Source organism: Epinephelus lanceolatus, chromosome 23 (genome assembly GCF_041903045.1).
Source record: "Epinephelus lanceolatus isolate andai-2023 chromosome 23, ASM4190304v1, whole genome shotgun sequence".
NCBI lineage: Eukaryota > Metazoa > Chordata > Actinopteri > Perciformes > Serranidae > Epinephelus > Epinephelus lanceolatus.
This window is the reverse complement of record NC_135756.1, coordinates 10589992-10603979: the sequence shown is the minus strand read 5'-3', so window position 1 is coordinate 10603979 and position 13988 is coordinate 10589992. Positions and strand designations below refer to the sequence as shown.

Below are 13988 nucleotides of genomic sequence, written 5' to 3'. Positions count from 1 at the left end.
AGCTCAGAGCGCATGGATCAAGTGACCGTTCCTTTAAAACCGCCAAATTTACCATGACACCCTGCGGACTTTGACCTTCAGCTGAATGAGAGAAGTTTAATCAGTTTGTTTAGTGTGATTTCCTTCAGTTACCACAGAGGTTTAGATGGTATGTGATAAACTGTTCGTCCCTTAATTTCTTGTCAAAGATCATGATGTTTAAATGTTGTTCATCGTCATTTTAATAGAAGCAGAAAGTCGACGTTGTGCTCAGATTTACTGATGCAGCATATGATATAATTTCTTCGCTTTAAAAGGAAAACCATATATCTAGAAAAACATGGTTCTCACATTATAAGAGTTAGCAGGAACAACGACCAATTGGAAAGGGAACATTTAATGCTGAGAAAAAACACAGTAAGTAAACAAACAAAAAATGGAAAAAAAATGGAAAACTGGTGGGACAAGACATTTTAGTTCGTTTCGACAGTCACTATGTTAGAGTAGGTGATTGTGGGGTCATAAAATCGTGCCGTGACTTGGCCGACAGACATGACACACTACGCGTTGGTCCACGATCAATCATCCCTGGTCGTCTTTCACAACGTGAGTGATGTCATCGGGTTGTTCTTGTCCCGTCTTGTCTTATCACTATTATTTAATGTTACTGTAGTAACGTAAAAAGCGCCACTAGATGGCAGGAGCAACATTTGAAGTACAAGTCACTGAATCCTCCACGACAAGTTCCTGCAAATGTTTCACAATAAAAGCCTGTTTAGAAAATGAATGGATTCTCTCAACCGAAGTTATAAGGGGCTTTTAATTTGAAATAGATACAGGAAGTGTTGAGTTTGAAATGATGGCGGGATGCATGAAGTTTATCAAGGCAAACAGGAGCAGATAAAAACTAATGTTGTGGTAAGTTAATAATAATATTATAATAATATAATGGAATAAGTGGAATAAATATAATAAGTGGTAAGTAAAAGCCGCTATTTTAAAATTTTCTTACTTTATGTCCTCCATTTAGGGCTGCAATGATTAGTCAACTAATCGACTATCCAAATAATCGGTGACTATTTTAGTAGTCGACTAATTGGTTTGAGTCTTTTTTCATAGAAAAGTACTATAAAGTACCCAAATTACTCTTATTGCAGCTTCTTACATTCAGATATTGGCAGCTTTACACACTCTCCCATGACGGTGAACTAAAACCCTTTGGCGTGAGTACGAAACAAGACATTAGATGACATAATTTTGGGGTTAGGGCGAGACAGACCGACAATTTTCAACATTTTAACACATTTTTCGATAAAATGATTAGTCGACTGATGGGAGAAATAATCGACAGATTAGTCGACAATGAAAATAATCCTTAGTTGCAGCCCTACCTCCATTATGAAGAAGTAACATTGTTTGCTAGCTTGATGCTAATGGCGGTACTCAGTGGGTTGCTAAAGTGCCTCTGCTTTTTCACACCATCATTTTATTCTGTGTTTTAACATCCGTAGAAAAAATATCTATAACCCTGGGGTGTTGTTGCCATACAGTTGTCGACGGCAGCAGATCGTTCTGTGTTCCTATTGGTCAAAGAGACGGCTGTGACAGGAGAAATCGACAAAAAGAAAATCAAACATGCTAGACTTTCTGTCAGGATGTTGTGAGGAGTCCCAGACGTGGCCTCTGTTGTCGTCTACTATGACACATTACACGAGATGAAACAATGTATTATTGCGCCCAACGCTCATTGCTGTTCATGATCCGAGCCGACAAGGTACGACGCTGCATCGGGCTAAAATCAGGCTGATACCGTGTAGTGTGAACCTGGCATTAGAGTACAGTGAATTCCCAGCACAGAGCTTTTATTTTGGAGTACTGTTTCCTACTGTAGAGTGAGTGACTAATGGACAGCTGCTTGACAGAGACAGCAATTAAGGTTTAACATAACCTTGTTTCATTTTGGTAAGACTTTTCCCTCTACCTTTCTATGTTCTTTGTGTTTCTCTGTTACTTTTACTGGAACTGGCGCTCTTCCCACATTTTTGGGATCTTTTTTCCTTCCTGTTTTCCCTAAAACCTGACAAACAAGGCTTCAGTTTCACCTATCTGAAAAATGCAATAATGAAATTCTCTCTGTGATCAAAAATCCAGCTGTGTACTAATACTCCGTCCGCCATGTCATGTGATACACAGTCTATATCAGTGTATACTATGGATGTATCTCCTGCACTCAGTCATCTAAATACACACTGCTGCTTGCGATCATAAGGAAAGAACATGAAAACGCAGGACATATGGTGAAGCCACCAGGACGCTGTAACTGATAGTTCATCATCTGACTAAGCTGTTCTGCAACACGACACATGACGTCTCAATGTAACTGGCTCTTTAACGAGCACGTCCCCCCTCCCCGCTGCTATCCAGCCGGTGATTAACATAACCACTGAGGCCTGCAGGAATGTTACAGTTGGCTTCACCGCCACTGGCCTTACCTTGTGGATGTGAAGACTCCAAATACCAACAGGCCCTTGGGCTGATCGCTTTCCAGCAAAAACACATTTTCTGTGAGGGAAAACACACATGTGCACACATAGACAAACGTGTTATACTTTCAATAAACTCCCCGTATCCCACATCACCTCCTCCTGCAGGTGAGATGGCCAAAAAGTGATGAATGCGTGAATTAATAACTGCACGTGTTGACAGATCGACTGGTCTGATGAACTAAATGAAAGAGCAGGTTTAAAGTTCTGTGAGCTGTTTGGAGTTTTCAAAGCTGAGGCTGAGAAAGGACTGGAATAATATACTCATAACTGAATACAAGGTAACTAAAATCAACAGAGGAATTGTTATGAAAGTTGATAAAGGGCTGCAGCCTTAATCCAGACCAAACAGAGGGAGTTCCGTGGATTGTTTATGGAGAAAGCAATCACTGGAAACCTTGGAACAAAAATAAGGAGCTTTCGGGAACTGGGATGGTCTCGTATTTTCCAAAATTCAAGGTTTTGTTTTCAACTTGTTTCATGGACCACGAACATGAATTGGAGCTTGGAAGTCACTGAACAAAATAAAGGAAATATGTAATATGTAAGGGAGTGTTGGTTGTTTTTAAGAGTGGTGGGGGTGGTGCAAAATGGGGGAGGCATGTCAAATAATTTTTCGAGCACTGAGGAGGGACTGTGGTATAATTTTGGCGTGGAGGAGAGACATGCAACTTTAAATGGTTGTATTTATTTCAAATACTAAACCCCAAATCCTGCTGGCTGGTTTTAAAGGCATGTTTTCTTTTAAAATCACCAAAATTACACCATTTATCAAAGCCAGAAACTGTGAAAACAGAAATTATCATCAGGTTTTCAAATCCCCAATGGCCCTTGAACACATCATGCACGATGAAGCTTCCAACAGGATATAAAACCGCCAAGCTTAAAGTAGTGATATTTCATCAAAATCACTTAATTCTACATGTCATTTAAATTTTTCCCCCCAAAATAAACAGTTTACATTCGCCACATCCTGTAAGAAAAACAACAGCGTTAAATCCTGTGTTCCTGCGTGCATGACTATAATGAAAAAACAAGGCTTTTTTCAACTCCAGTAGTCTGGGAGCCAGGTCCAGCCGTCGTGGTGTTTGCTGCTCCGTTTTTTCATTATTATTTCCTGATAGCCTGAACCTTGGGCCATCACAAGCTAATATCAAGGACCCCCAGCTCAGGGCCGCTTGGTCCCAGGGGCCCCAAAACCCCTTTTTGGGGACAAGTTTCTGGCAAAAGATGTAAATGCAAATATTAGGTCGCTATGATGGCATAAATAGTCATACAAGTATGAAATTTGGCAAGGAGCATCCTGGGGCTTGCTGCCATTTTATTAAAAAAACAACAACCCCCTTCTGCCACTGTTGTGTAGTGTTTTTTTGATGTGTAGGCTTATCAGATATTGTTAGGTTTGTGTGGTCAGACAGGAGGCTGTCATGCACAAATATTCTGCTTTAGTGCACACACACTTTTATGATAATGTGATTTATGAGGAGGATATGCACTTTGCTCAAGAGATTAGCTTTTGTGGTGATAAGTCTCACTCCCTCTGTGCTGTTTGCTTGTTGCTTTGGCTCCATTAGCTACATTTGGTGCGAATATAAACTACAGTTATCACCTCGGGGTTGTATGGCTCCGAGAATCTGTGAAGTTGCAGTAACAGTTTACATCAATCAGCACAGTTTCATGTTGGACACCCAAGATTAGTGTCACTAATTAAGTATCTGACCAAATGTCTCCCCTTCTGTTGAGTTATGATGTTGAATAGTGGCCAGAGAATTGTTTTCCAGATCATTATGATGTCACAGTGAAGTTGACCTGTGAACTTTTGGGTGTAAAATGTCATTGCTTAATCATTTCATCCTATTTTGCCATAAGGAGCGTATGAATTCTAATCAGTTCATTGCTGTTCATTGCTGAGTCCAAGTGGACGTTTGTGCCAAATTTGAAATAAATCCCTCAAGGCGTTCTTGAGATATCACGTTCATGAGAATGGGATGGCAGCAAGATCACAGTGACATTAACATTTGACCTTTGACCACCAAAATCAGTCAGTTCATCGTGCAGTCCAAGTGGACGTTTGCGCCAAATTTGAAGAAATTCCCTCAAGGCGTTGCTGAAATATCATGTTCATGAGAATGGGATGGACGCAAAATCATAATGACGCTGTACTGACCTTTGACCACCAAAATCAGTCAGTTCATTGTTAAGTCCAAGTGGAGTTTTGTGCCAGATTTGCAGAAATTCCCTCAAGGTGTTCTTGAGATATCACTTTTACGAGAATGGAATGGACCCAAGAAGTCAGCTTATTGTGAAGTCCAAGTGGACGTTTGTGCCAAATTTGAAGAAATTTCCTCAAGGCGTTCTTGAAATATCATGTTCATGAGAATGGGATTGACGCAAGGTCACAGTGACGTTGACATTTGACCTTTGACCACCAAAATCAGTCAGCTTACCCTTGAGTCCAAGTAGACGTTTGTGCCAAATTTGAAGAAATTTCCTCAAGGCTTTTTGAGATATCGTGTTTGCAAGAATGGGACAGACAATTAAAAAAAAATGCCTCCGACCATGACTATCGCTGGTGCAGTGTCAAAAAAATATAGTTATTAATGGTGGAGAGAGGGTATTGAATTTTCCTCCAGTACTCAGGGAGCCTCAAGAAAAATATATTTGTAGTTTCAGGGAGGGTCAACATAAAAAGAAAAACCCTCATACCCCAGCCACCCTCTCCTCTGATAAGTAAAGAACAGTTCCTAAAAACACAAGTAAAGTTTTCCTGTTCCTCTATTTTACTCACCCAGTTCGTCAAAGTGAGTTTCCGTGCCGTCCTCCTCCAGAACCGAACACACCATCCTGGCCTTGAGGAACGTGGTCCATTTGTTCACCAGGCTGCGCTGTCCTCCAATGTCACTCTGCAGACAAAAGCTGCACTCGGCAACTCGAAACCACAAAACATTCACTACTGATTTAATCAGGCACATGCAAAAGCACTTACTGGACACACTCTGGCCACCATGGTGTGGATATTTTTAGTGTTTCCACTGTTATCCGTCAGCCTCTCACGGAAGAAGAAATAGAGTTTGGCGTCATTGGGGTCTGTTCCGTCTGGTATCAGGTGGGCGTCGATGAAGATCGGCTCTAAAAAAGGATACAATCAAAAAAAATAAAAGAAAAAGAATCTACGAATTTGTGTACATGAACATACATAAGTTAAAACCTTTAGAGAATGTTTGTGTGCTCACCACTAAGCCACTTAGAGTTGTGCTGATCTGTCCGCACTGCATTTCTCTTGGTCAGGCTCCTGAAGATGGCAGCATCTGTCCCCATGAAGTCAATGTACATGCCTGAGAACAGCTCCTGGTCTGAAAGGAAAGACACAACAAATCAGCAACTCATTTTGTAGAGACAGAGACACATTGCTTATACAAATTACTGTGATACCCTCAGACAATTAAAATGATACACATAGAATACACTGATACTTTTTTCCCTGACTGAGAAGTAATGTTAAAGGGACAGTTCACCCAAATCAATAATACATATTCTTCCTCTTACCTGCAGTGCAGTTTATCAGTCTAGATTGTTTTGGTGTGAGTTCAGAAATGCATAGAGCGACATTCACAAACACCAGCTGCCGTTTGCAATGCCGTTTGTGCCAAATTGTGATATAAACCAAAATTATAATATTCAACAGCAGGAAAAAGGCGTCTAATAATGACCTCTGTCGGAGCCTAAATGCTGTTTTTCATTTGTAACTTTTAAGACAAGGGTCCTATTAGTGTTGTATCATAATTGCTCACCCTTTTTTACGCTCTCACCCGTAGGGGGAGTTTCTGGATTGGAGAGAGTTAATTGCCTATCTCTTATATCTTTTACCTGTTTCTTTACCTCTTTTTTTCTGGGTAGTTTTGGATTTAGAAATGGACGACTGTCTCTGTACCATCTTTGAGTTTCCAAGTAAACTGTTAAACTTAATCGAGTGGTTTGTGGATTTTTTTGCGTGTGGATTAAGACGAAGGGATGACTAGAGCGCCAAGCAATGGCTTCACTGATTGTTGGCTTGTTGGCTTGAGCTGAGCTTGAGCTGAGCTAGCTAATGTTACAGCTCAGCCGAAGAGGACGCCATTGCTGTCTCATTCATGAGTAGATGCACACTTCCTTCTGCACGGTGATACAGTACAGTACAATCTAGACTGATAAGCAGCACTACAGGTAAGAGGAAAAATATGTATTTTTGATTTTAGGGTGAACTGTCCCTTTAAGACTGTTCTATGAATGGGTTCACAGTATGTGTGTGTCCTGCTGCTAATAACAGACTGTGTGTTCTCCACAGCCGCTTCATTCTCTTTATCATTCCTCCACTCTCACTTCATCATCCATCAGTTCCAGACCATGTGTTTTGGAGGATGTGGGGCAAGTTAGGGGAGGATTAGGGGTATGTGGCCCACATCCAAGCTGGCCTGCTAAGGAACGAGTGTTGACAGCCCTCAGACAGCCACACAGGGTCCAGAACACGAGGACGAGGAGATGAAGTGCAGATTTTATCGAGCCCAGACACTGCCTCTGATTCTCTGGGGCCCGCGGAGCCGCATCGCTGCCTCCACAGCTTTGCCTTTGACCTCGACTCTACTTGGCAGAGTACCTTCCTTCCTGCCCTGTAAGGGTTATCCCACCCTCCCCTCAGGCTCCCTGCTGGGGATCTCTGAAGGTGCTCACTAGCTGGCAAAGCTGCTGCTGACATGGCCGTGCTCAGGTGTCAGAAAGCGGAGCCGAGGGTGCAATGTGTCGCCTTTAGCCGTGTCAACAGCAACCCAACACTCCTCGACCAATCAGAGATCAAAGGGAAGAGAGGGCGCGGCTTGACCTTAAGAAGGTACTGCTTTAACCTTTGGTGGTCTGTGTTTGATGTGTAAGTCCAGCTGAAATCTGAATTCTCCTCACTTTCTGTGTGAAGATATTTAAGCTTTAACGATACTGAGTGACATTTGACGGCTGGCGTTGTCAGGAGACGAGCTACTGACTGAGGCTCACAGATACTGTTCATCAAATTACAGTACCAACAGTGTCACTGAAAACCAAAAGTTCATGCCCCTTGGAGAACAGCAATGAAGGCGTGAATTTGATATAGCTGCGACCACGTACATACATGCATCCCCCCATTGTCACGCCCCCTTTTAGCCAATTGGCATTGACACAAACACGCAACTTCACATGCACACACTTGACCTCCACGCCAGATTTCAGCCTCCTAGAGCAAAAATGTGGGGGAAGGGTGGGGAAATTTTTGTGGATGACCAATGGGTGGGCCGATCGACAGAGCAAGCAATAGAGTACAGGTCTTTATGGTTCTAGAACCCATACAGTTTGGGTCTAGGTTTTATTATGGTCAATCACGTCCAGGTTGGGTACCATTCTATTATTGCAGGTCGTTGATAACCTGAGTCTGATTATCAATGTGTCTGACGACCAAAATCAGGCATGTTCAAAGTCTGGCCCAGGGGCCAATTGTGGCCCGCAGACCAATTTTAATCGGCCCTTGGCTTGACTTTCAAAATATACCATATATGGCCCTTTACACAATAATGGGTAATCAAGCAAGATCATTTTGCATTTTTACCCTTCACCTCGCAAAGAGAAGGAAGCATCAAGTAGTAAAAGTTCATTAAAAGATAAAATGGTTGCATTTGTCTGACTTTTTTTTTTGCATGATTTTTTAAACCCAATTGATGCAGGAATCAGTTGGCCCCCAGGTATTTTCACGTTGTCTTATCTGGCCCTCATTCAAAGAAGTTTGGACACCCCTGGCCAAAATACATGGGACATGGTCGCAGTGGGACAGAGTCTGTGCAGCAGGTAAAAAACCCTGTTCCGCTCTTCCTACGTGCCACTTCATATCCGTGCCCTGTTTCTCTGCAATTTTAGTTTAGCTTTAGTAACTCTTGTACTTATTGTAGTCCTATTGTTACTCTATTTGAGACTGTTTTTTGCTTTGGGTCCTTGAAAACACTTCTGTCTTCTATAGTTGTTTATTTCCCCAGATATTTAATACTTCATTGTTCTAAAATTGGGCCCAGTGAGTGACCCTGACCCGGGAATTCCACTGGTTGTTTGGTTGTTACTGTTTGTGAATCGTTAAAATTGTGGTCACTGTACTAGTGTTACTGTAATTTGAAGGATTCTCTGGCACAAGAATTTCCTTCGGGATAAATAAAGTTCTATTGAATTGAATTGAATGTATTTCGTCCATAATACCCCAGTGGATCTGAGAAGACGCGTGATCAGTGCTGGATAAATATAACTTAACCCGCAGATTGACTGAAAGTAAAGTAAAACAAATGAATGACACAGTGGTGCCAGGAGCTCCACGTTTATGCAGCCATCCACCATGAAGCCTCATGTCATGTCTGAAATGTTGAGAAACTAACTGAGCTAATGATGTGTAGCATATTCGTACTGACAAAATGTAAATATTGAAATTTTTATGCACAGTCTTAAGCCACTTACAGTAGACGCAAGACCCAGAACCCATTTGGGTCTTGGATCTGTCTCTTCTCAGACATGCACTGGGTCAGGTCTGTTAAATCTCTAGCGCAAATTGGTCCCATGATATACATACTTTTTATTCTCAGGTCCAGTTGGATCTTGGAACAAATTTCTAGGGCCAGTTCAGGTTTGGGTATCTCATTTTGGGCATGTGTAAACCTCTGCTATAGAGCTGCTGGTCACAGTTAAAAATAAATAAAACTCAAATTTAATTTATTTTTGGTAATAATTTTTGGGGGTTTTGTAGGAGGCACCTACTGAGCATGACGGAGACTGTGTTCACTTGAGGGTTGAAGGAGCACCGCCCTTTTCCAGATTCGGTCCTGGAGTCGATGTGAAAAACTTGTTCCTGTGAGAGAGAAAAGAGGAAATCAGAGATTGTGGAGACAGTTTTATATGATAAGTTATTCCGTCCAGTAGGCTCTCCTGCAATAAAACATGTATGAGCGGACCAAATGTCCCACAAGGTAGCCCTGCTCAGGTTTCCCTCCCTTTTGGTTGCTCCTGGTCTCGTACCTTAACAGGCCCATGTGGGACGGTAAAGAGAAAATTCCACTGGGGAGCAGAGGAGGAATTTCCCTGCTAATGTGTTGGCTAGCCATCTCTCCATCTCAGGTGGAGCGGCTGCCAAGTTTAAACCCCCTCCTTGTGGCGGACTGGACGGTCCAAACGACTTTTACTGTAACCTGGGTAAATTATAGAGCTTCCTGTCTGATCATATTTGGGTCTGGCTTACTGTGGTGCTGGTGCTTCCCTGAATGGGGATACAAGTGATGTCAGCTGAGGAGCATTCTTCCAGGAAAATGTGTCTGTTCGCCAAAACGTGCTGGAGGTGGACCGACTCTCCAGACTCTACACTGCAAGAAGTATCTGTTTCAACAAGTCATTTGATGTTGCAATGAACCATCAAAGAAATACTTCACCGCCCCCAAACGACCATTTGTAAATCATCTACTCACCTCGTGTTATGTTGAATTCGTGGAGAAAAGTCTGTTTTTCTTTCAAGCCTCCAGTCAATGAAGAATCCAAAAACAGATGAAATTCTTGAATTGAAGTCTGTGTTTCACAACAGCACAACTATATCAAAACATCCGTTTACAAGCTCTGACATAACTCGTGCAGTATAATCCAAGTCTCATTACTCCAGTCATATGTTCAGTACTTTCCAAACAGACAGCACTTTCTTTCTCTTCAAAGCCAGACTCCACTGACAAAAACAATAATTTTACTCCTTTCATCATCTGAGTAGCTGGTTTACTGCTGCCTTGATCAGAGAGTTTGCTTGTGTTCTTGTGTGACTTTGGTGTTTTAGGGGTTAGTTCTGATTCACCAAAGTCACACAATAACACAAACAAACTACAGATCGAGGCCCTGATTCCTCACAGCGTTTTTTTCCCCTCAGCACTGGCATCTCTTTTCAGTTGTTCCCAATGACAGCGTACGCAGCCGCCTTGAGAAAAAGTGTTGCGCCGAGCACCTGTCTTTAAGGATGCTCCGACACTCCGAGTACTCCTATTTGAACATCTCTGAACTTTTCAAAAAAGCGCTAGGGATGTCATTGCCGCTTCTTGAGCTTAACTACTGTCACGACAAAGACCAAAAAGCTAATTTTTTGGGAGCAGACTGGCTGGCAGACGCTTGATGTTTCTGGTGAGTGTTGTGCTTTTATCACTGTTCGCTTTGTAGGCTTGCTGCTGACTGTGTGATCAACCCTCTGCTAATGTACCATTATGTTAGCTACATGAAAGTGTTAAGATATTTTTGGCATAGAAACATACGCACATGGAGCACCTCCTTAAAAAAAGGAGTGCTTTTTTATCAAGTGCCGGGATGAACACCCAACACCAACACCATGCCACCGCTTTTCTCAACCCGGTCTCACTCCGCGTTAGACATCGACAAAAAAAGCTGTCCTTTCATGTCACCATGATACGTAGCCAGTCGCTGTTATTGTTTAATTGTGGCTGCAGGTGTCGGGGGAAATGCACCTTTCACACGGGAGGCAGGGGTTCACTTGCCGTAAGATGCCAAACCCTGTTCTTATTTCCTAAACTCAACCATGTACGCATTTGCAAAATGTAACCATGTGCGTTGTTGTTGAAGGAAAAAAATGTCAATTCACGATGTTGTTAATATAATGCCTTTAATTTGAAAGAAACTGCATGCAAAACGCAAGTGTATTTTGAAAGAAGACAATGCATGTAACAGGCAGAACTTGACATGGCGTCCCAGAACGTCAACAACAAACGCACCCAGGGTACCTTTCACGTTGTATCTCAACGTGGAAAGTTCATGACCAAACATCGATATGTGACGAGGTCGGAGTGAGAATGTGTTGCTTTTCTGCGTGAGGAAAACACCACGTGGACACGGGTTCTGAGGCAGTGGTAGACCAGCAGCTCCTGTGTTCAGCGAGGTAAAATTATTGTTTTTGTAAATGGAGTCTCACTTGAAGTTTTGTTCCCTGTCAGAAAAGGTTGTCTGTTTGGGAAGTCCTGAGCATACTATTAGATAAATGAGACTTGGATTATACTGCACGAGTTGTGTGAGAGCTTGTAAATGTATCTTTTGATATAGTTTTGCTGTAGTTTAACGTGGACCCCTATGACTTAAGTTCATCAAGAATTTTCTCTGTTTTTGGATTCTTCGTTCATCGGGAAGCATGTCAGAAAAACAATGCTTTCTTCATGAATGCATCCTTACATGGGGTGAGTAATTGATATATAAATGATAATTTTGGGGTGAAGTATTCCTTTAAAGCCCCCCCACGTACTTAAAAATGTGTTCTACATACTGATGGTTCACTTTGATGTTTCCTTTAAGAAGTGACAACTGTTTGTACTGATAAATGTTTCAGAAGAATTTCTAAGACAAGTGTAACTTCTTTGAGCGGTGGAATCACCCTGTAAAGATTTAAAGACTAAATAAAAGACTGTTTGAGTCATTAAGACGGCCTTTTATTGCAGCATAGCCTGTAATTCACTGAGCATCTAAGGAGGCACAAAAACACTGACACATGTTGCAGCCGTCCCATCCAGTTGCACAACAGTATAATAGTCTGGGCCACGTTCTCGGGGCAAAGGTCCGCACTGTGAGCTCGCCGTCAGCTTCCCTCTCCAGCAGCCTGTTACACTTAACAGATCCCTTTCCTTGAGACACTGACATGTTTGAGCTCAGAAGTTGCAAACAGAGCAGTCTGCCTTTCAAACAAAAAACCCCCCAAATGACAAAGGGCACCGCAGTGCGGAAAGAGCCTGGTTGGGAGCTCACTCGCTCCGCTTATTAGCGTTTGGCAGCGGCTGCCAGTGTGTGGCTCAACGCTGTTCACTCAGTGAGCACTTTTCTCCTGGAGGGCTTCCCCGCTCTCACTCCCAGAACTGTGTGGCCCAGAGATGAGAGCGCAGCGTCCAGAAATCAGCCCTCCATCCCTGACACTAGAGCTCCATTTGCTCCCTCTTATCCTCAGCATCTCCTCTCATGTGGCATCACACCGAGGACGTGAAAACTTTGCTCATGTGAAGTTATGGAGTCTTTTTTTATCATGTGGTGGTGACACTTCTAAATTCCTGGTAGACAAGTAAAAGAACATGCTATTGTTAGAAACAAACGCTATCTGATGCCGGCATAAATTTAATTTCAGGAAGATGAGATTAAAGCAATTTCATAAGCGCTGGTTGTCACCCACTGCATACACTCCCAGTATACAGTGACTCTGACTTATAGTAGTGCCGTACGTCTTCCAGGAGAGTGTTGTAAAGAAATTCTGTCTCAGAAAACAGTCATATATTCTTTTGAACCTCTAAATTAAACCATTAAATCTATTTATCAAACCAGAAATATTCCTCGTCAACATCCCCTGAGGCATTTTAATGATCATGACTTAATCTCTCTCTCAGAAAATTATTTTGTTGACTTGCTCTTGGTGGCAGTATTACCACTACTTTAATTTTATTGCGCTCAGGGGTGACATTAACAGTCACACACTACTTTTAGGGAATAACAAAGAAGGAAAGTTATGAATTATTGTCCCAGCTGAGTAATAAGCACATGAATTACACTAACTCAATTAAGTTAATGGAATTAGGGGTTTATTTTTGTTATAAGCACAGGGGAACTGCTGCATGTTCTTCTTTTGCTCATCATTTTTAGCTTAACAAAATGTCCCATCACCAAACCTCATTGAAATTATTGTAAATTTAAGTATAAATACATGTAATTTAGGATTAAAGGCAGCAGATGTCATGATCATGTACAGTAAGTGGTGTAGTATTGCTCAGCAGCCTGCAGTGTGTCCTAGACCTATAGTAACCGCTGTGCTGCCACCAGCCTCATGTCCCCAAAACATGGTTTACACCATCATGAGTTTGTATATTTAGTGAGGTGAATCCGTCATCGTGTTCCCACCTCTGGTCTGCGGCCCCTGTTGACGTACACGCAGACGGGACTGTACGCTCCGCTGCCACACATGAACAGATGAGTTCTGTTGTAAGGCTGCACCACCCGGATGAAGTTCCCACAGCCGTGCTGGAAAGAACAGATAAACAAAACGAGGCATGTAAAAAGTTCAGTCGGTCAGAAACAACAATAAAAACGTCACTCAGATTAAGTCAGATGAAATGTTCAACATTAAGCAAGACTGTGTTACTTTTAAGAAGAGAAATAGCACACTCTCACTCTTACAAATAAAAATTCGAATTTATCGACAGCTTGAATTACTGCCTTGTGGTTGTTTCTCTCCACCAACCAGTCAAGTTACAGTTTACATCCATGTCTGTCAACACTCATATCTATGACATCTGACAATGCTTTCAATAAGGATGCTGCGGCAAAGAAGCTACAAATTCTAAAACGTGGATGTTTCACAGACATTTCCCCCCCAGGCAGCACAGATGAGCTATATAATCAGCACTGTAACAAAGTGGGCGTCCAAGA

The 13988-nt window shown here is 42.2% G+C and overlaps 1 protein-coding gene across 1 annotated transcript in view; it reads right to left on the bottom strand.

Annotated features, from left to right (window-relative positions):
- The window catches only part of sema3c (sema domain, immunoglobulin domain (Ig), short basic domain, secreted, (semaphorin) 3C), a 72650-nt gene that overhangs the window by 16252 nt on the left and 42410 nt on the right, over nt 1-13988 (bottom strand). Inside the window, exons 5-10 of the mRNA XM_033614596.2 lie at nt 13461-13580; nt 9315-9405; nt 5756-5875; nt 5509-5651; nt 5311-5425; nt 2472-2541 (exon numbers count right to left, since the gene is read on the bottom strand). Coding sequence (XP_033470487.1) covers nt 2472-2541; nt 5311-5425; nt 5509-5651; nt 5756-5875; nt 9315-9405; nt 13461-13580 — 659 coding nt within the window. The remainder of the gene's footprint in view (nt 1-2471; nt 2542-5310; nt 5426-5508; nt 5652-5755; nt 5876-9314; nt 9406-13460; nt 13581-13988) is intronic.